Source organism: Giraffa tippelskirchi, chromosome 13, assembly GCF_054371585.1.
Source record: "Giraffa tippelskirchi isolate mGirTip1 chromosome 13, T2T-mGirTip1v1.2.pri, whole genome shotgun sequence".
NCBI classification, from domain to species: Eukaryota; Metazoa; Chordata; class Mammalia; order Artiodactyla; family Giraffidae; genus Giraffa; species Giraffa tippelskirchi.
The window spans coordinates 63989264-64013258 of NC_137287.1; the positions used below are offsets into that span (position 1 = coordinate 63989264).

The 23995-nt window shown below is 39.1% G+C and overlaps 1 protein-coding gene across 49 annotated transcripts in view; it reads right to left on the reverse strand.

Annotated features, from left to right (window-relative positions):
- CCDC7 (coiled-coil domain containing 7) overlaps positions 1 to 23995 on the reverse strand; it is a 248163-nt gene that overhangs the window by 68374 nt on the left and 155794 nt on the right. For 40 of the 49 annotated variants that reach the window (XM_081558761.1, XM_081558756.1, XM_081558748.1 and 37 more), the window contains 4 exons: positions 14599 to 14697; positions 10199 to 10309; positions 3703 to 3813; positions 3255 to 3383 (listed from right to left, as the gene is read on the reverse strand). In XM_081558761.1, the coding sequence (XP_081414887.1) occupies positions 3255 to 3383; positions 3703 to 3813; positions 10199 to 10309; positions 14599 to 14697 (450 nt within the window). Of the gene's footprint in view, positions 1 to 3254; positions 3384 to 3702; positions 3814 to 10198; positions 10310 to 14598; positions 14698 to 21946; positions 22079 to 23995 lie in introns of those variants that run through there. The other 9 variants (XM_081558778.1, XM_081558777.1, XM_081558783.1 and 6 more) reach the window with 2 other exon arrangements.

The following is a 23995-nucleotide window of genomic DNA, read 5'->3' on the forward strand; positions in this document are numbered from 1 at the left end:
TACAACAAGTAAATACGCACAATTTAAACAAATGATCAAACCATCCTCCCCTTGCCCACCCCATCCCCTAATCTGATAACGCACTTTCAAAATGGACTACGAAATTAAGTATAAAATCACCAGAGTGCTTTCTTCAAAGTATGTGGGAGACTTGTTACTGCATACAAATGCTTAAAAAGTTGTAATTAGACTTTATTGTACCAAGGATATTCATATTTAAAAATACTTTAAAACTTTTAACAACATATACAACAGGTTTAAAAGTTAAACTGATTAAAAAGTAATAATTCCAAAATAAGGAAAGAAATGGAAAGAAACCTGGATCAGGTACAAAAATTAGAAAGCACCCAAAAAAGGAAATACTTAAATTTAAATATATTAGTAAGTACAATAATTATAAGTGGATTACCTGTTGTTGGGCTAGACAAAGACAGTCACACTGGATTTATAAGCAATTTAACTATAATCTATAAGAGATGTCACTGGTTTATAAGAATAGAGAAACTGGAAAATACAGAGGTGAAAAAAGATATGCAAATATGAACTGAAAGAAATCTGCAGTAGTTACATCAACATCATACAAACTAGGATTTTAATCAAAAGACATTACTGGAGACAGACTAAGATGGTACTGTTTATAAAAAGAAAATGTTGAGTCCATAAGGACTATCAGACATTTTTATTTGTATGCTCCTAACAACACAAACAGTATAAGGAAAAAGGACAATGCTACAAAAATAGGTAAATCCACAATCATAGTGGGAGAATTCAGTACAGACATTGCTCCATAATGGATAGAAGAAACAAAATTTGAAGAAATCAAGAAATAGGAATTTAAATAACACAATAAAAACTTGACTTTGATGCCTATAAGCTCACACATTCATGAAGATAATTCTGCTTAAAACAAGTAAAATGCAAAATAATTTAATAACATTCATAATAATATTTACGACTGAGTCTTTTCCTTCTAGCAGTTCCAAGTGTCAGGCAAAAGATTTTCATTTGATACCTCATTAATTTTCTGGGATTTAGGAAGAATGGCTCATAAAAATACTAATAGAGAATCAGAAATCTGCAGTGGAACCTCTAGCTTTACAATTTATGTCAGTTATCCAACAATATTGTACCTTATCTTTAAATGATATAGACAAGTCATTGTCTATTTGAAGTGCAAACATCATGTGAATATGTTTTGCACACATGTATATGAAGCAGTCATTACTTTCCAGATATACAGACACATCAAATATATTTAAAACAATAGTGAGAACTGGACATGGAACAACAGACTGGTTCTAGATTGGGAAAGGAGTATGTCAAGGCTGTATATTGTCACCCTGCTTATTTAACTTATATGCAGAGTGCATCATGAGAAACGCTGGGCTGGATGAAGCACAAGCTGGAATCAAGATTGCTAGGAGAAATAACCTCAGATATGCAGATGATATCACCCTTATGGCAGAAAGTGAAGAACTAAAGAGCATCTTATGAAAGTGAGAGAGAAGAGTGAAAAAGTTGGCTTAAAGCTCAACATTCAGAAAACTAAGACCATGGCATCCAGTCCCATCACCTCATGGCAAATAGATGGGGAAACAGTGGAAAGAGGGACAGACTTTATGTTTCTAGGCTCCAAAATCACTGCAGATGGTGACTGCAGCCATGAAATTAAAAGGCACTTACTCCTTGGAAGGAAAGTTATGACCAACCTAGACAGCATATTAAAAAGCAGAGACATTACTTTGCCAACAAAGGTCCATCTAGTCAAGGCTATGGTTTTTCCAGTAGTCATGTATGGATGTGAGAGTTGGACCAAAGAAAGCTGAGCGCCGAAAAATTGATGCTTTTGAACTGTGGTGTTGGACAAGACTCTTGAGAGTCCCTTGGACTGCAAGGAGATCCAACCAGTCCATCCTAAAGGAGATCAGTCCTGGGTGTTCATTGGAAGGACTGATGTTGAAGCTGAAACTCCAATACTTTGGCCACCTAATGTGAAGAGCTGACTCATTGGAAAAGACCCTGATGTTGGGAAAGATTGAAGGTGGGAGGAGAAGGGGACAACAGAGGATGAGATGGTTGGATGGCATCACTGACTCAATGGACATGAGTTTGGATAAACTCCGGGAGTTGGTGATGGACAAGGAGGTCTGGTGTGCTGCAGTCCATGGGGTTGCAAAGAGTTGGACACGACTGAGCGACTGAACTGAACAATATATTTAATTTGGAACTACTATTACTATAAACATTATTATAAATACTTACATTTAAAATTATTATTTAGTTTTCTTATAGCATTTGTAGTTTTGAATAAAGCTTAAAATTTTTGGTATTAAATATGGCCAAGGAAAACACATATCGTGATAAAGAACATAGTGAGAGACTGAAAGAAATATAAAGCAGATAGGAAAAATAGTGGAATTACACTTAAATAAATCAATAATCAGACTATATATGATTATGAGAGGTAATTAAAAGATCAGGCTGAATTCTATAAGTTTCTTACCAGAAATTCAGCAAAATCACAAAGATAGAGGAAAATTAAAGAAACAGGATAGAGAAAAATGCATCATGCAAATACCAACCAAAAGAAAGTTTGTGGAGCTACACTGATAGCAGATAAGGCAGTTTTAAAGGAAAATAAATAAAAACTATAAAAATAATGAAGTCTCTCCCTTAGGATAAAATGCTCTATCCCCAAGAATAATATCACTTTAAAATTTATATACACAAAAATAATAGAATAGCACAAGATATAAACCTAAGCCTGTGACAACTACAAGAATAGAGAAATACACAAAGTGTAAGATATAACACATTTAATTCAGTGATTACAAAAGAAAGAGATAAATCATCAATAAAGATCTGAAGTACAATGAAAATGTACAATGGGCATTGGCAAAGTACAAAGTACAATGGTCTTCCGCGTAGCTCAGTCGGGAAAGTCTGACTGCAATACACGAGACCTGGGTTCAATCCCTGGGTTGGGCAGATCCCCTGGAGAAGGAAATGACAACCCATTCTGATATTCTTACCTGGAGAATCCCTTGGACAAAGGAGCCTGGCACGCTGCAGTCTACAGGGTCGCAAGAGTCGGACATGACTGAGCGACTAAGCACACAGCGCGCACATTCAGCGCTGCGCACAATGAGAGTAGTTACTAAATAAGCAAATGGTTGAAGATATATTCATAAACAAAAAACAGCGTTCTGAAATTAAGTACATACAGTTTATAAGATTTATGTTTAATTACTTACCATCAAGATTCTCCTTTTTGATAGCTCTAGGTTTCTGAGTTTGGGATTGCTTTCTTAAAAACAAATTCTTCTCAGGATGTAGATTTTCAACTGTTATCATATTGTTTTTCTGGGTTTGAAAAGGATATGCTAGGTAGAAAAAAATACATGTATAATGGAACTTCTGAATATGCCAAATAATCATATTTTCTTTGCATAGAGCTGAACTAAGAAACATCATTGTGAATAATTTTCATGAGTGTGTGTGAAAGCAGTTTTGTTACTGAGTAATTATTAACTGTGCAAATACCAACAAAAAGGTAACTACTTTTGCCATTGTTCTCTAATTATCTTAGGTCATTCATTTTCACTTTTCTAAAATATATGCTCAAATACATATTCATGAACCAAAGGAAAAAAATCTTCTGATGAGTTTAAAATAATTTAACATTTCCTTTATTATACTTACTATAGCGTCTTTCCTCTTGGGAAGCTATCTGTTCCTTCACCTGCTTTTGGGGTTTTGAAACTAAATCTTCATTCACAAGCAAAGGATTTTGACCTGACACTCCATAATAACCTATATAAAGAGATGCATTTAGTCTACTACATGGAAAAATAGAACTATTGGGAAATCTTTAGATTTCAAATTTATAATAAGTGTACAGTAGCATTTTCTCTCATTTTTATGAAGTCATAAGTCAATTACTAATATTATAATGCTAGATCTGTCATAAAACTAGATGATGTTGAAGCTATCTCATTATATAAATTTTCCTAAGCAGCAAGTATATTTTATTCTGGTCTTCAGGTTTCATGGGATATTTATACTTCAGGTTAATACCTAATAATAGACCAAACAATGAAAATGCCTGTGTAGAAAGTCATTCATTAATTACAAAACACAACCTAATTACAAAACACAACCATCTAAATGTTCAAGCATAGGAGATCGGTTGAATAAAGTGATTATGTATACCACAAGTATGGTATTGGTATAATGTAAATATGCTCCAATGGTAGATAATTGTGTGTGTATATAGATATACACACACATACATACTATATATAGTATATAAATATCTGAACATAGAAAGGGACATTCAATTCCCCTATTATCAATACATCAGATGCTTGCCAGATGTCATGTCATGGGAAAATGAAAGTGATGGGAACACTGGTAGAGCTCCTGCCCTTTCATGTTTAGACACTTACTAATACTATTGCAGTAAGTGAGTCAAGACTTTTTACTTTTAATTTGGTTCACTGTCTTTATAGACTATCTTCACCACTGATAGCTCTCTTTTCAGTGACAAATGGTGGCAAGCAGGGTGGCCCAATTAAGTACAATGTCTTTCTGGAAAAGTAAAAAGCATGAGGATCCACCTGGGCATTTTGGGGAAATGCTAGACAAGACTACAAGGCTTGTTGGGGAGTACTAGCTGGTCAACTGCAAGAGTTTGAGGGTCCAACAATGCACTGTGCCAGCCACAGCAATGAGCCTCAGAAAGTGCTACATCAAGAATACCCGGGAGCACTCTTGGAGTGGACTTGTTGTTTGGTTATTCAGTAGTGTCCGACTATTTGCGACCCCATGGACTGCAGCATGCCAGACTTCCCTGTCCTTCACCATCTCCCAGAGCTTGCTCAAACTCATGTCCATTGAGTCGTTCATCCTATTGAACCATCTCATCCTCTGTCATTCCCTTCTCCTCCTGCCTTCAATCTGTCCCAGCATCAGGTCTTTTCTAAGGAATCAGCTTTTCACATCAGGTAGCCAAAGCATTGGAGCTTTAGCTTCAGCATCTGTTCTTCCAATGAACATTCAGGATTGATTTCTTTTTTAAGATTGATTGGTTTCATCTCCTTGCAGTACAAGGGACTCTCAAGAGTCTTCTCCAACACCACAGTTCAAAAGCATCAAGTCTTTGGTGCTCAGCCTTCTTTATGGTCCAAATCTCACATCCATACATTACTACTGGAAAAAGCATAGCTTTGACTAGATGGACCTTTGTCAACAGAGTAATATCTCTGCTTTTTAATATGCTATCTAGGTTGGTCACAGCTTCTCTTCCAAGGAGCAAGTGTCTTTTAATTTCATGACCACAGTCACCAGCTGCAGTGATTTTGGAGCCCAAGAAAATAAAGTCACTGTTTCCATTGTTTCCCCATCTATCTGCCATGAAGTGATGGGACCAGATGCCATGATCTTCATTTTTGAATGTTGAGTTTTAAGCCATATTTTTCACTCTCCTCTTTCACCTTCATCAAGAAGCGCTTTAGTTCCTCTTTGCTTTCTGCCATAAGGGTGGTGTCATCTGCATGTCTGAGGTTATTTGTATTTCTCCCAGCAATCTTGATTCCAGCTTGTGCTTCATCCAGCCTGGAATTTTGCATGATGTACTCTGTATGCAAGTTAAATAAGCAGAGTGACAATACACTGCCTTGACGTACTCCTTTCTCAATTTGGAACAAGTCCGTTGTTCAGTGTCCGGTTCTAACTGTTGCTTCTTGACCTACATACAGGTTTCTCAGAAGCAGGTAAGGTGGTCTGGTATTCCCATCTCTTTAAGAATTTCCCACAGTTTGTTGTGATCCACACAGTCAAAGGCTTTGGCGTAGTCAATGAAGCAGATGTTTTTCTCGAATTCTCTTGCTTTTTGTATGATCTAGAGGATGTTGGCAATTTGATCTCTGGTTCCTCTGCCTTTTCTAAACCCACATTGTACATCTGGAAGTTCTCAGTTCATATACTGCTGAAGCCTAGCTTGGAGATTTTGAGCATTGCTTTGCTAGAATGTAAAATCAGGGCAATTGTGTGGTAGCTTGAAAATTCTCTGGCATTGCCTTTCTTTGAGATTGGAATGAAAACTGACCTTTTCCAGTCCTGTGGCCACTGCTGAGTTTCCCAGTTTGCTGGCACATTAAGTGCAGCACTTTAACAGCATTATCTTAGGATTTTCAACAGCTCAGCTGGAATTCCATCGTCTCCATTAGCTTTGTTCTTAGTGATGCTTCCTAAGGCCCACTTGACACACTCCAGTATGGCTAGATCTAGGTGAATGATCACATCATTGTGGTTATCCAGGTCATTAATATCTTTTTTTGTATAATTCTTCTGTGTATTCTTGCCACCTCTTCTTAATATATTCTGCTTCTGTTAGGTCCATACTGTTTGTGTCCTTTATTGTGCCCATCTTTGCATGAAATGTTCCCCTGGTATCTCTAATTTTCTTGAAGAAATCTCCAGTCTTTCCTATTCTGTTGTTTTCCTCTATTTCTTTGCATTGTTCACTGAGGAAGGCTTTCTTATCTCTCCTTGCTATTCTCTGGAAATCTGCATTCAGATGAGTATATCTTTCCTATTTTATCCTTTGCTTTTTACTTCTCTTCTTTTCTTAGCTATTTGTAAGACCTCCTCAGACAACGATTTTGCCTTCTTGCATTTCTTTTTCTTTGGGATGGTTTTGATCACCACCTCCTGTACAATGTTATGAATCTCAGTCCATAGTTCTTCAGGCACTCTGTCTGTCAGATCTAATTCCTTGAATCTATTTCTCACTTCCACTGTATAATCATAAGGGATTTGATTTTGGTGATACCTGAATGGCCTAGTGGTTATCCCTGTTTTCTTCAATTTAAGTCTGTAATTTGCATTAAGGAGTTCATGATCTGAGTCACAGTCAGCTCCAGGTCTTGTTTTTGCTGACTGTATAGAGTTTCTGCTGACTATATAGAGCTTCTGCATCTTCAGCTGCAAAGAACGTAATCAACCTAATTTTGGTTATTGACCATCTGGTGATGTCCATGTGTAGAGTACTCTCTTGTGTTGTTGGAAGAAGGCATTTTCTATGACCAGTGTGTTCTCTTGGCAAAAGTCTGTTATCTTTTGCCCTGCTTCATTTTGTACTCCAAGGCTAAACTTGCTCTTTATTTTAGGTATCTCTTGACTTCCTACTTTTGCATTCTAGTCCCCTATGATGAAAAGGACATTTTTTTTTTTTTTTGGTGTTAGTTCTAGGTCTTATAGGTCTTCATAGAACCATTCAACTTCAGATTCTTCGGCATTAGTGGTTGCATTACTGTGATATTGAATGGTTTGCCTTGGAAATGAAAAGAGATCATTCTGTTGTTTTTCAGATTTCACCCAAGTACTGCATTTCAGACTCTTTTGTTGACTATGAGGGCTATTCCTTTTCTTCTAAGGGATTCTTGCCCACAGTAGTAGATATAATGGTCATCTGAATTAAATTCACCCATTCCCATTCATTTTAGTTCATTGATTCCTAAAAGGTCGATGTTTACTCTTGCCATCTCCTGTTTGACCACTTCCAATTTACCTTAATTCATGGATGTAACATCCTAGGTTCTTATGCAATACTGTTGTCAGTTTTAATGAGGTCCCAGACAATGATGGACAGCCTAAAACTGAGACTCATGATTGAATTAAATGAATACAGAACTCTTTGGGATTGCTTTGTCTGTGAGGTAAAGAGGCCTTAGAGACTTGAGTTGTTCACTTGCATGATGAAAGAAGTAATCAAACTGAGTGAGGCACTGTGGTACTTTGTGGGCTGCGTCACTATAAAGCCCACTCTTAAGTGTGCCCTAACAGTAGTAAGTTTGCTCAAGGTGGAGGGAGAAAGAGGGAAGAGGAGAGGCAAATACTGAGACCATCTCCTTCCCTGGCTGGGTACTATTTATGCTCTGGCAGCTGTCAGCCTGAACCTATCACTAAAATCATGTTTGGATCACCACTGAAGAGTCTGTAGCAGCCCTGTTAACCATGCTATAGTAATGAATAAGAACAGTAGATAAGCTTGTTAACCAGGCCAGGTTTCTACATTTATTTCTGCTATTCCTGCTGGTTATTGAGCTAAACCAAACTTCTTTATAAGGTCAGGTGATAATGTTCTGCAACAAAATCCAGAACTTAACTGACCTACTTCTAGACACAGAGAAAACACCTTCTGCTCAAATGGTAAAGACTGGCTAAGAGAGCAATATAAAATGGTAACCATGCGCTTTCTCCTGGATGATGCTTCTAGAGAAGCTCTCTGCGTCTGGATACTCAAAGAGGAGGTAGATGGCCAGGTATTAGGCCATAAGGGCCACAAAACACAGCCTTGTTAGAGTCTACATGTTTAAAAACTGCTATGATGAATTGAAGTTATTCCCTCTGGCTCTCCCTGTGAATATGGAGATGAATAGGTGAGCCCCTCTAACATTCAGCAACAAACAAGACAAAACTGCAGATCAGATCTCAGGATCTCCAGTAGGGATCAGAGGTTGTATCCCAAGGTCAGAGCTGAATGTGGAGGTAGTGAAGAGTTACATTTCTGGGACTTTGGGATAACAGTACAGAGGTGGCTGTGACCCTCAAACCCCAGCACCAGAATGAGGGGAAAAAACAATGCCTCTGATTTTGGATCTGAGGGTCATCCAGTGGGACCCTTACCTAGATCCAGCTATGGATGAGTCTCTTTGGCCAACTCCAAACTCCAACAAAAACTTCTTAGGGCATTCACTATTGAATTTATCAGTGACATAGATGTGCTGCCTAAGTGAACACCTGCTCACATTTGCCCATAAGCCCTGAAGAAAACTGCTCCAGCTGGCACCATTTTAGTGGGCATATGGAAGATCATAAACCTCTCTGACTAGCAGCCCCTAGTGCTGTTGTTTCTCAAAACCAGCAGCAACTGCCAAGAATAAAAAAGCAAAAAGCAATGCCTTCATCACTGAGTTCAAGAATAACAAGGTCCTTCATGAGACTATTTCTCACTCAATACCCTCATCTAACCTGTGCACATGGCCTTAGGAGCACGGAGTCTCGATGACTATTGGCAGCTCAACACTGTAGTACAACTCTGAGCACTGGCAATACCTGACTTTGACACTGTCACAGAGGCTACTGCCCAAGGTAAAGAAACTTGGTATATAACAACTGACATCTCAAACTCCCTTTTCAGCATCGCTGTCCATGTGGATAATCAGGATCAGTTTAATTTTATGTGTAATGGGTTGCAATATACCACTAATGTCCATCCAAAAGTCCACCTAGTTCCCCTACTATCTGTCATCAGATATGATGAGACCTAGAAAAATTCAAGCTACTGGAAGGAACACTAGCCTTCCACTACATTGAAGACGTCTTCCTGGTGGCCCCAGACAAGCGCACTATCCAATTATGACTGGTCATTCTGTGGACTCACATGAGGCAACGTGATGAGCCACTAATATAGATGAGGCACCATGACCCATCACCCAAGTGAAATTCCTAGGCATGATCTGGAAAAAGCAACAACATCCTATCCAGAGGAAACACCGGACAATATCTAGTCCTCTCAACTTCCTCAAATAAAAGAGTTCCAACAATCGGTGGTACTTTTCTGGTACTGGCACTTTCCAAACAGGGAACTTGATGGCACCTACCTATGAGGTCACCAAGAAGACCTCACCTTTGTGTGGCCCAACTAACAGAATAGCCTGGTGGGGGTCTCCATCAAGCCTCCAGGCTGCCCTTCCCCTAAGCCTCTCTGATTTCTATTTGCTGTTTTAGTTACAGATCTCAAAAACTTCTCAGTTTGTCATTTGGAGCCTAGGCAGAATGACATTGCTACTGGTCAGAAGTGCCCACTGGGCAGAATTTTCTGGAACCTGTAATCTCCCAGAGTCAGCTAAAAGGTATACACAATTGGAGATATGACTGGACAGTTATTGAGCTTAGTGGATACTGAGTGCATATTTAATGGCTGTGAAATAATCTTATGACAAAGAAATTACAGACTGAAGGTATTAACACTTTGGATCTTGTTCTCTAGTTATCTTGGGGTATTCACAGTTTAGGTCATTTATTTTTACTTCTATAAAATATACACTCAAATACATATTCATCAACCAAACAAAAAAGATTTTCTGATGAGTTTAAAATAATTTAAAGTTACCATAATTATTATACTTACTCTGACTCCTTTCTCTTCTGTAATCCATTTGTTTCTCTACTTGCATTTGGAGTTTTGACACTGGATATTGATTAAAAACCATAAGATTTTCACCTGGTACTCCAATATGACCTACATAAAGAGATGCATTTAGTTCATTAAATGGAAAAACAGATCCATCATGAAATCTCTAGATTTCAAATTTATAACAAGTGTACAGTAGCATTTTCTCTCATTTTTAAAGTTATCAGTAAATTGTCGTAATGACCTTACATGCAAATAAGAAAAGTTTTAATGGATGCTACTGAAAATGTCTCATTATTTCAAAGATATTCTGAGGCATCAAATATATTTCATATTAATCTCTGCTTTGGGGGCATGTATACACTAGGTAAATACATAATAGTGGATGAAACAATAAAAATACATATGCACAAGGTTATTCATTATAGTATTATCTGCAATTGCAAGATATTTTATTTCCTGAACAGCTAAATGTTCAAGAATAGGATATTGGTTAAATGCTGTACTAAGTCACTTCAGTTGTGTCTGATTCTTTGCAACCCTTTGGACTGTAGCCCACCAGGCTCCTCCGTCCATGGGGATTCTCCAGGTAAGAATACTGGAGGGGGTTGCCATGTCCTCCTCCAGGGGATCTTCCCAACACAGGGATCAAACCTGCAGCTCTTATGTCTCCTGCACTGGCAGGCAGGTTCTTTACCACTAGCGCCACCTGGGAAGCCCCTTATTGGTTGAATAAACCAAGACACATACAATTAATTATGGTATAGTATAATCTGTGGTATATAATGTGGAACTATTTTATATATTTACGTAAAAATAATAAAAGAGTTTTATAAACTACATGGAGGGATTTCTAGGAGATAATGTTAAGTGGAAAAAAATTTTAAAGGGTATGTAGTATGCTAACTTTTGGTTCAGAAAGAAGTAATTAGAAAAATGAAAAATAGATATTAACTGGGGAGAATGAGAGAATGGCATTGAAGCATGTAAATTATCATATGTGAAACGAATCGCCAGTCCAGGTTCGATGCATGATACAGGGTGCTCGGGGCTGGTGCACCGGGATGACCCAGAGGGCTGGGATGGGGAGAGAGGTGGGAGGGGGGTTCTGGAAGGGGGGAAAAAACATAAAAAAAAAGAGAGAAATAGATATTAACTTTACAAGATGAAGCACAGAAAAGATAAGCATAAGAAGAAAGGGAGAGAGAGAGGACCAGGGAATGCACAGGGACGCACTGGAAAGAAATGATGCTCTTAAGTATGCCTTTGGTAAGTAGGTCAGTATGTTGCATACATTCCAAAAATAGAACTAAATCAACAAGGATAAGAAGAGGAAACGAAAACTGAAAGCAAATGAAATGAACCTACTGAAGGGTTAAAAAACCAACAATGATCCCAATTAGTCATAGACACAGTGCTTGAAACATACCTTCAATCTTGGGCAAGAGTATGGGGGACAGACAGAAACCAAATCACTAAATATTTTTAGTAGGCTTTTCTTTTTTTTTGGTAGTGGTACATGCTAAGTAATTCTGTAACAGGGGTGGAAGCACTGCAGGATTGGAGCAAATATATAAATCTGTTGATGTTTTAAGAGTCAGGTTTAACACCATGGAAAAAACATGCACGAAATGAAGGAAGGCAAGCCGACCTGAGAGACTAAAACTAGTCTGAGAGTCCTCACGACTTCTTGAATATAGGCATGCATGAACATATGCGTATTTATATGCACATGCACACGCATGTGTCTATGAATATATGTACATGTGTATAAAAACTAAGGAGTATGGATTCAAGTTAAAATACTATATGTATTGGGTGGTTTGATTCATTGATGGAAGAGGTAATTTTGTTTAACTTAGTAACAATGGCACCTGTAGGATCCATCAATACAGATCCTTCCTACTTTTACTCAGACCTCTAAGCTTTCATAAATAAACATAACTAGACATTAGACAAGGTCTCTACGTCTCCAGCGGGGACCTGAGGACATACCCTTAGGTCAGAGTTCCAAGTAAGGAGGGGAAAAATTGTATTTCTTGGACCTTTTGGATACTGGTGAACAAATTTCTGTGATTCCCATACCCATTATAGAAGGATGAGGAGGAAATAGATAATTCTGTATAGTTTTCTTGCACCACCACAACTCTTTTCCAGACACAACTATGAGTAAATACACTTTGGACCTCTACAAACCCCAATTATTACGGTTTCTACTACTGAATATGTTACTGGTAGAAATGTACTTTTTATATCAACCAGCACAACTCCCCCACTCCCGCCGTGAGATTTACTGAGGTTAGGGTATTTTAATGGAGTATGTTAAAGATTATGACCTACTGAACTATTGGCACCTAGCACCTCAGTCTACCAAAAACAAAGTTACCAGCCTTGGAAGTAAAAAGGAGCAACTACCCTCACTGTTGAGCTTTCACAGGCCAACACTATCTGTAAATTATTTCTCCATTCAGTAACTCCACATGGCTGTATACAAGAACTTTGATGCCCAGACTCTAAATTGATTAGGGCTATACAAAGCATTAGAGTTGTCTCTGGCACCAGTGGTACCTGACATTGTGACACTTAGAGAGGATATCATTCAAGATAAATCTTGGTACACTGCAGCTGACATCACAGATGCCCTTCTCAGCATCACTCTCCACGTGGATGATCAGGATTATCTGATGTATGCAGTATGGGTTCTAGTGCACCACCAAGATTTTCCCATGAGAGTCCCTAAATTCTCTATCTGTAATCAATGCATGTGTTAAGACTTGGAAAAAGTCCTGCTCCTGGAGGGAGTGCTAGCCTTCCACTCTTTCAGTGAAATTATCCTAGTGGGCTCAGACAAGGGCACTACCCAAAAAGAACAAGATGTTCTATTTGCTTACGAGTAGGATGCAGCTAAGCCATTATTAACAAGGTACAAGGACTCAAAACTGAAGTAAAATTCCTGGGCATGATCTGTAAGGGGAATAGTCCAGAAAAAATGACTGTCATACTTTTGACCCTCTCTGCCTCCGAAATAAAAATCATCAGAGTAACTGGTGGGACTACACAGACACAGCCTCACTCTCACAGGATCACCTAGCACCCATCAGGTTCCCACAAAGACCACTGTTTGCTTGGGGCCTTGATGGGCAGGACCTGCTGGAGGCCCTTCAGCTGACTGCCCTATGTGCCCTTGTCGTGGAGCCCTCTGATTTCCATGCACTATTTCAGTTAGAAACCTCAGTAACATCTCTCTTTGCCTATGGCAATCTATGGCCACTACCACACATAAAAGTCATTCATAATCTGCCAGAGTTGGCTAAAAAGTACACATTCTTTATGAGGTCTATTATTGGTGTTGGTGAATAACAAGAGCATGACCTTGATCATGTAATAATCCTAGGATAAGAAATTGCAATCAAAACATATAATACATTTGCTCTATAGTTTTTTTATTTTTTTTTTTATTTTTTTATTTTTAATAAATTTATTTATTTTAGTTGGGGGCTAATTACTTTACAATATCGTAATAGTTTTTGCCATACATGAATCAGCCATGGGTTTACATGTGTTCCCCTTCCTGGACCCCCCACCCACCTCCCTCCCCATCCCATCCCTCTGGGTCATCCCATTGCCCCGGCCCTGAGCCCTTGTCTCATGCATCGAACATGGAGTGGTGTTCTGTTTCACATATGATAATATACATGTTTCAATGCTATTCTCCCAGAACGTCCCACCCTCACCTTCTCCCTCAGAGTCCATAAAATTGTTCTATGCATCTGTGTCTCTTATTCTGTCTCGCATATAGGGTTATCGTTACCATCTTTCAAATTCCATATATATGCATTAGTATACTGTATTGTTGTTTTTCTTTCTGGCTTACTTCACTCTGTATAATGGGCTCCAGTTTCATCCATCTCAGTAGAACCGATTCAAATGTATTTTTTTTAATGGCTGAGTAATATTCCATTGTGTATATGTACCACAGCTTCCTTATCCATTCGTCTGCTGATGGACATCTAGGTTGCTTCCATGTCCTGGCTATTGTAAACAGTGCTGCGATGAACATTGGGGTACACGCGTCTCTTTTAATTCTGGTTTCCTCGGTGTATATGCCCAGCAGTGGGATTGCTGGGTCATATGGCAGTTCTATTCCCAGTTTTTTAAGGAATCTCCACACTGTTCTCCATAGTGGCTGTACTAGTTTGCATTCCCACCAACAGTGTAAGAGGGTTCCCTTTTCTCCACACCCCCTCCTATAGTTTTGTCAGGGTTATCACATTTTATGTCAAAGTTTTAAATTTCTACAAAATATTTGTTCAAACACATATTTATGAACCAAATAAAGCTCTTCTGACATATTTAACTTAAAACTATATAAAATTTTTGCTAATTATCATACTTACTCTTGAGTCTTTCTCCTATGGAAGTTCTATGTTTCTTTACTTGCGCTTGTTTTTTTAACTCTGAATCTTCATGTTCAAGTATAAGATTTCCATCTGGCACTTTATCAGAAGATATATAAAGAGATAAATTAAGTCTCTTAATAGGAAAAATTTCGACTGTAAAAATTCTAGATTTTAAACTCAGAAGCATTTTCTCTCATTTTTATAAAGTCCTAAGTAAATTATCATAACACTAGATCTGATATGAAAATTCATGCAATACTTTTAATGGATATTTGTTGAAGCTGTCTCTTTGTTTTATAAATATTCTCAGGTATCAATATGTTTATATTAGATTCTAATGTTGATAAATTATTTATGCTTTAGGATAATATATATGTACAGACCAACCAATGAAAATACTTGTGCATAAGGTTGGTCATTATAGCATTATTTGTAATCACAAGATATTCAAAATCATCTAAGTGTTCAAACAATAGTATAGTACCTTCCACAACATATGTAAATCAAATCTCTATGCTGTATATCTTAAACTTACACAATGATATATATCAAATATATCTCAATAAAACTGGAAAAAGTAACATAGTATCAATTATAGTATATGATGATATATGTATCTAAATTTGTAGTATACATGGTGTACAGGTGATGTGATGCAGCGCAAATATCTGTACCCAGAATGAGACATTCCCCTCCCCTATTATCAATACATCAGATGCTTGCCAGATGTCATGGGAAAAAAGAAAGACTGGTGGGAACACTGGTAGAGCTCGTGCCCTTTCGTGTTTAGACTCCTACATGATTTTTGAAGTAAGTAAATAAAGGCTTTTTACTTTCAACTTGGTTATCTTTACAGATCACCTTCACAACTGATAGCTCTCTTCTCAGTGACAAATGGTGGCAAGCAGGGTGGCCCAATTAAGCACAGTGTCTTTCTGGAAAAGTAAAAACCATGAAGATCCTCCAGGGCACTTTGGGAAGATACTAAAGAGGACTACAAGGCCTGTCGGGGAGTACTAGCTGGTCAAATGCAACAGTCTGAAGGTCCAACAATGCACTTTGCTAGCCACAGCTATGAGTCTCAAGAAGCGCTACATTAGGAACACCTGGGGGCACTCTTGGAGAGGGCTAGCAGATTGTTTATGCAAGCTTCCTGGGCTAGAGGGGTAATGACGGTCCTTCTCTTTAGCCCCAGAATCCCTGCCAAAATGCCTGGTGGATCAAATTAGTGATTTAAAAGAGGGACTCTGGGAAATTTATGGAAGCAATCCCTGGGTACTCCTTGTCCTCTGATGACAGTACTAAAAATTGTCACATCCTCTGCAAGCTAAGTTGCACCCAATGATTGCTGTCAACTTTAATGAGGTCCCCATTCTGGTAGGCTACAGTCCATGGGGTGGCAAAGAGTTGGACATGACTGAGCAACTAGGCACAGCACCAACAACAATGGACAGTCTACAATACAGCAAGTTACTGAGACTCATGATTGAATTAAATGAAAAGAGATGGGAATACCAGACCACCTGACCTGCCTCTTGAGAAATCTGTATGCAGGTCAGGAAGCAACAGTTAGAACTGGACATGGAACAACAGACAGGTTCCAACTAGGGAAAGGGGTATGTCAAGGCTATATATTGTCACCCTGCTTATTTGACTTATATGCAGAGTACATCATGAGAAACGCTGGGCTGGATGAAGCACAAGCTGGAATCAAGATTGCCAGGAGAAACATCAATAACCTCAGATATGCAGATGACACTACCCTTATGGCAGAAAGTGAAGAAGAACTAAAAAGCTTCTTGATGAAAGTGAAAGAAGAGAGTGAAAAAGTTGGCTTAAAGCTCAACAATCAGAAAACTAAGATCATGACATCTGGTCCCATCACTTCATGGCAAATAGATGGGGAAACAGTGGAAACAGTGGGTGACTTTATTTTTGGGGGCTCCAAAATCACTGCGGATGGTGATTGCAGCCATGAAATTAAAAGACGTTTACTCCTTGGAAGGAAAGTTATGACCAACCTAGACAGCATATTAAAAAGCAGAGACATCACTTTGCCAACAAAGGTCCATCTAGTCAAGGCTATGGTTTTTCCAGTAGTCATGCATGGATGTGAGAGTTGGAATGTAAAGAAAGCTGAGCGCCGAAGAATTGATGCTTTTGAACTGTGGTGTTGGAGAAGACTCGTGAGAGTCCCTTGGGCCGCAAGGAGATCCAACCAGTCCATCCTAAAGGAGATCAGCCCTGGTGTTCATTGGAAGGACTGATGTTGAAGCTGAAACTCCAATACTATGGCCACCTGATGCGAAGAACTGACTCTTTTGAAAAGATCCTGATGCTGGGAAAGATTGAGGGCAGGAGGAGAAGGGGACGACAGAGGATGAGATGGTTGGATGGCATCACTGACTCAATGGACATGAGTTTGGGTAAACTCCAGGAGTTGGTGATGGACAGGGAGACCTGGCGTGTTGTGGTTCATGGGGTCACAAAGAGTCGGACACAACTGAGCGACTGAACTGAACTGAACTGAGAACGCTTTGAGATTGCATGTCCATCACATAAAGAGATCTTAGAGACTTGGGTTGTTCATTTGCCTGATGAAGTAGGAATCTTTTTTCACCCTTTTTTTTCTTCAACACTTTCTACTTCTAATCTGATAATTTTACTAATTCATAAAATTTTCAAGCAAGCAAAGTATAGAATGAACTGATTTAAAGGAGGTAATCTTTTTAAAGTTAGCAAGAACAGTGTTACTGTATAGGTGGACCTGTTTAAGTGTGTCCTGAGAGCAGAAAATTTGATCAAGGAGGCTAAGAGGAACATCCACATCCTTCTTCCTCATATGGGAACTATTTGGGCTCTGACAGCTTTGGCCAACAGTGATGGGCTCCCTATGATCAAAACACATGTTGAGACCAAGCTTTGAGAGGACAGCAGCTCTGCAAATTACACTGGTGGTCCCCAGATTCTACAAGGAGAGAGTGACAGTGATAGATAATGAGATTGTTATTAATAACAAGACTCTAGGTTAATTAGTGCCATTCCTGCTGGTTATCTAGCTCAAATAAACCTCCTCGGAAAGTTAGATCCATTTGTCAGTGACATAATCCAGATGTTAACCGACAAATTCCTGGGCAAGGTAAATGTAAATACTGCCAAAATAACAAAAAGAGATCATCACAGAAAGTGACATTAAAATGTTAACTGGGCATATATAACTGGAGGATCTGGTAGGGCTTTTCCAAATAAACCTCTGGGTCTTGTTGTTAAACAATGGGAGCGCAAAAGAAGAGATCAATGGGTTCTCCACTTAGAAATTGTAACTCAGGTCCTTTCAAGCTCCGGAAGATGGTGAAGGACAGGGAAGCCTGGCATGCTACAGTCCATGGGGTCCTTTAGAGGCCAAATGGCAACCCTCCCTAAGGTTTGCCTGGTAATGATTCCTACAACTATTAGAAGCACTGTTCCTTCTGCTTCTCCCAGGATATTCTAAAATGAATCATAGAGTCCTACCAATTTTTACCTAAACTTTTTAGATTTAAAAAAAAAAACAAGACTATGGAATGTCCTATGCCCAAAGTGAGGAAATGAGGTCCTGTGAAAGGGTCAAAGTTGAAAGTACACATGGGGAAGAACTGCATATCTTGGACTTTGGGGATAATGATGCACAGCTGACTAGGACCCCCCAAACCCCTGGGATGAGAATGAGGAGAAATGGATAAGGCTCTGATTTCCTGTTGGAAGCCACCACCACCAAGACCCCTACCAAACTTGACTACAGATATAACATATCATTATTGTAGCACTACTACTGAATAGATTATTATTATAGACATATTGTTGATTTGCATATCTGACAGCATCTAATTCAAGCCATAAACAAAATTATTGTAGTTAAGACAATTTTAGTGGGGCATATGGAAGACAGCAAACCTAATAAACTACCAGCTAGAAGTTTTGTCCCTCAAAAAGAGCATTAACAGACTCAGCAATTAAAAACAAACAAAAACAACAAGAACACTGCCACTATTGCTGTGCTTAGGAAGCCCAGGTTCATTACTTGAGATTCCCAAAAGGCCCTGGGTACTTGGAAACTCAATCCTCAGTCACTCAACAGTGTAATACAATGTTTGGAAACACCATTCCTTGATGACACTGTGATTGTCATAGAGGCTCTTGCTCAAGTTCGGAGAAATAGGTATGAGTCAATTCTTATTTCAAATGCCCTTTTCAGCATCCCTGTCCACACAGATGATCAAGATCTGTTTGCCTTTTCTGGAATACTTTTCAATACTCCATTAATGTCCTTTCACAAGGCCATGACCAGGAAATCTCACTCCTAGATGGAGGACTAGCCTTCTGCAGAGTAAGGAATGTCTCCTAGTTGGTCCAGGCAAGGGTGCTACCCAACCAGCACTGGATGCCACTTTGACCCATATGTAGCAACATGTCTAGGACACTACTAGGACAAGAAACAAGGACCCATGACTCATGGGAAATTCCTGACTGGGAAGGGAGAGTAGGACTCTCTCTCGAGGCAATAATTGCCCGAGTTTTAGTCATGCTCAGGCTCTCAGCCCCTACAAATACAAAGGATGCCCAATGACTGGTGGGACTGTTCAGACACTGGTACTCACACATCCCCCTCTGGCCATCTTGATGACAGCACTCAGCAATCAGGTTATCAAAAAGATCTGTACGCTGACTATGGCCTGGAGACCCTTTAAATGGCTACACAGGAAAACCTTTTCCTTGGCCCCTTGAATCCACTGCCTTTTAAGTTATAGGTCTCTCTGATGCCTGTTGGAGTCTGTGGCAAAAGAACACAGCCACACATACAAGGTGCCCACCCACCTTAGGGACCCCTAATCTCCTATTGGTGGCTGAAAGTATAGAATCCCTTTAAAAGACTACTGAGCAGTTACTGGGCCTTGGTGGTCACTAAGCAAGAAGTGTCTCTACAATGGAGTCTTATAACAAGAAATATCAGCCAAATGTTAAATGGTTCCTTTCTCTAATTTTTTATATTATTCACATTTGAAGTGCAAAATTGCTATATGTGCTCAAACATATTCATGAACTAAAGAAAAAAGATCAGGTAAGATTAATTTTTAAAAAATTTAAAGGCATCTATAACTGTTGTACCTACTACTGTGTTTTCCTCCTCTGGAATTTATCTGTTTCTGTACTTGTATTGGGAGTTTTGACACTGAATCTTGATGCTGAAGCACAGGAGCATTGTGAGGCACATCATCAGGAGCCAAAATAGATTCATTAAATTCCTTCCTAGATATATCAGTTCAGTTCAGGCGCTCATTTGTGTCTGACTCTTTGCAACCCCATGGACTGCAGCATGACAGGCCTCCCTGTCAATCACCAACTCCTGGAGTTTACCCAAACTCATGTCCATTGAGGTGGTGATGCCATCCAACCATCTCATCCTCTGTCATCCCCTTCTCCTCATGTCTTCAATCTTTCCCAACATCAGGGTCTTTTACAATGAATCAGCTCTTCGCATCAGGTGGCCAAAGTATTGGAGTTTCAGCTTCAACATCAGTACTTCCAATGAACACTTAGGACTGATCTCCTTTAGGATGGACTGGTTGGATCTCCTTGCAGAACAAGGGACTTTCAAGAGTCTTCTCCAACACCACAGTTCAAAAGCATCAATTCTTCGGCACTCAGCTTTCTCTATAGTCCAACTCTTTCTCTATAGTCCAATCCATACGTGAATACTGGAAAATGCACCTTTGTTGGCAAAATGATGTCTCTGCTTTTTAATATGCTGTCTAGGTTGGTCATAGCTTTTCTTCCAAGGAGCAAGCGTCTTTTAATTTCACGGTTGCAATCACAAACTGCAGTGATTTTCGAGACCCCCCAAAAAAGAAAGTCTGTGACTGTTTCCCAGTCTATTTTCCATGAAGTGATGGGACCAGATGCCATGATCTTAGTTTTCTGAATGTTGAGCTTTAAGCCAACTTTTTCACTCTCCTCTTTCACTTCCATCAAGAGGCTCTTTAGTTCTTCTTCGCTTTCTGCCATAAGGGTGGTGTCATCTGCATATCTGAGGTTATTGATGTTTCTCCCAGCAATCTTGATTCCAGCTTGTGCTTCATCCAGCCCAGCATTTCTCATGATGTATTCTGCATATAAGTTAAAAAAGCAGGGTGACAATATACAGCCTTGATGTACTCCTTTTCTTATTTGGAACCAGTCTGTTGTTTCATATCCACTTCTAACTGTTGCTTCCTGACCTGCATATAGATTTCTCAAGAGGCAGGTCACATGGTCTGGTATTCCCATCTCTTGAAGAACTTTCCACAGTCTGTTGTGATCCACACAGTCAATGGCTTTGGCATAGTCAATAAAGCAGAAATAGATGTTTTTCTGGAACTCTCTTGCTTTTCCATGATCCAGCAGATGTTGGCAATTTGATCTCTGGTTCCTCTGCCTTTTCTAAAACCACCTTGAACATCTGGAAGTTCACAGTTCACGTGTTGCTGAAGCCTGGCTTGGAGGATTTTGAGCATTACATTACTAGCGTGTGAGATGAGGGCAACTGTGTGGTAGTTTGAACATTCTCTGGCATTGCCTTTCTTTGGGATTGGAATGAAAACTGACCTTTTCCAGTCCTGAGGCCACTGCTGAGTTTTCCAAATTTGCTAGCATATTGAGTGCAACACTTTCACAGCATCATCTTTGAGGATTTGAAAGAGCTCAACTGGAATTCCATCACCTCCACTAGCTTTGTTCGTAGTGATGCTTCCTAAGGCATACTTGACTTCACATGCCAAGATGTCTGGCTCTAGGTGAGTGATAACACCATCGTGATTATCTGGGTCATGAAGATCTTTTTTGTATAGTTCTTCTGTGTATTCTTGCCACCTCTTCTTAATATCTTCTGCTTCTGTTAGGTCTATACCATTTCTGTCCTTTGTTGAGCCCATCTTTGCGTGAAATGTTTCCTTGGTATCTCTAATTTTCTTGAAGAGATCTCTAGTCTTCCCCATTCTATTGTTTTCCTCTATTTCTTTGCACTAATCACTAAGGAAGGCTTTCTTTTTTCTCCTTGCTATTTTTTGGAACTCTGTATTCAAATGGGTATATCTTTCCTTTTCTCCTTTGCTTTTGGCTTCTCTTCACAGCTCTTTGTAAGGCCTCCTCAGACAGCCATTTTGCTTTTTTGCATTTCTTTTTCTTGGGGATGGTCTTGATCCTTGTCTGCTGTACAATATCACAAACCTCCTCCCATAGTTCATCAGGCACTCTGTCTATCAGATCTAGTCCCTTAAATCTATTTCTCACTTCCAATGTATAATTGTAAGAGATTTGATTTAGGTCATACCTGAATGGTCTAGTGGTTTTCCATACTTTCTTCAATTTAAGTCCGAATTTGGCAATAAGGAGTTCATGATCTGAGCCACAGTCAGCTCCCAGTCTTGTTTTTGCTGACTGTATAGAGCTTCTCCATCTTTGGCTGCAAAGAATATAATCAATCTGATTTTGGTGTTGACCATCTGGTGATGTCCATGTGCAGAGTCTTGTCTTGTGTTGTTAGAAGATGTTGTTTGCTATGACCAGATCTACAATAAAATCTCTGGTTTCATATTTACAATAAGTATACAGTGAATTTTTCTCTCATTTTGATAAAGTTAAGTTAATTGGGCTTCCCTGGCAGCTCAGCTGGTAAAGAATCCTTCTCCAGTGCAGAAGACCCCAGTTTGATTCCTGGGTTGGCAAGATCCACCAGAGAACGGATAGGCTACCCACTCCAGTATTCTTGTGCTTCCCTGGTGGCTCAGCTGGTAAAGAATCTGCCTGCAATGTGGGAGAACTGGGTTCAATCCCTAGGTTGGGAAGATCCCCGGGAAAAGGGAACAGCTACCCACTCCAGTATTCTGACCTGGAGACCATGGGGTCACAAAGAGTTGGATATGACTGAGCAACTTTTACTTTCACTTTGGGACTTCCCCAGTGGCTCAGTGGAAAAGAATCTGCCTGTGATGCAGGAGATGCTGGTTTGATCCCTGGGTGAGGAAGGTCCCCTAGAGAAGGAAATGGCACCCTACTCCAGTATTCTTGCCTGGGAAATTCCATGGGCGGAGGAGTCTGGCAGGCTACAGTCCATAGGATTGCAAAGAGTTGGACAAAACTGAGGTGATTGAGCACACATAAGTAAATTATAACATGTAACCGGAAATTGTGAGGACATTTTTAATGAGTATACTTTAAAGAAGCTGTAACAAACAATGTAATACACATACACACATACATAGAAACATCCATATTTAAAGTGTCTATTTTTCCTAGGTTATTTATACTTTGCTTGTATATCTAGTTGCTTAGTCATGTTCAACTCTATGGGACCCCCATGGACTGTAGCCTGCCAGGCTCCTCTGTCCATGGAATTTTCAGGCAAGGATACTGGAGTAGGTAGCCATTTCCAATTCCAGGGGATGTTCTTGACTCAGAGCTTGAACCCATGTCTCTTATGTCTCCTGCACTGGCAGGTGGATTCTTTACCCCTGCACCTCCTAGGAAGTCCTGTTTATACTTTGGACTAATACAAATTCATAGAACTAAAAATACAAATGAGTATGTACATGGTTATTGAATACAACATATTTGTAAGTTCAAAATATTCAAAACCATATACATTTTAAAGCAAAGAAGATTAGTTCAATAAACTAGGATACATGCTATCCACTATGGAACAATATGAATTATGGTAAATATTCTGGTACAGCTGTACACAGTGCTATAATCTGAGTGAAATGAATCTCTACATATTGATTTAAAGGGATCTCTTCAAGGGATTGTCAGGAATAATGTTAAGTTTAAAAAAAACTAAAAAAAGGAAAACTAGTATGGATAAGAAAAAAGAAATGATAAAAAACAAGGATGGAGAGAAAAAATACAGGGAACATAGGAAACCTATCACAAAATAATGTACATGGTTACCTACAAGATGAGAGGGAAGACTGAGGAAGGAATAATAAGCTTATAAACATAGCTCTTTATATACTTTTTAACTTTTGGAAGTAGGTTCATGCTCTATGTATTTCAAAACATAATTAAACCAGTGAGGGTAAGAAGATCGAATGTAAAGAGAAAGCAAACTTACAAAATGAAACAACTGAAGGCAAAATAGAAGCGGTAACTTCTCAATACAGTATTTAACATAAACCCTCACGCTTGGACGTGGGATTGAGATGAAAATGGGAAAGAGAATAACAGCAAGTCATGAAATCATTTTAAAATTTGGTTTGTTTATCAAGTGTATGTTCAAAGCTATTCTGAAACCATTTGAGAAGCATTACAGGATTGAGCAAACGAGTAATTGTGGTAAAACTGTTTCATGACTCTAGCTACATGAGCACTAATGTCCTTCATA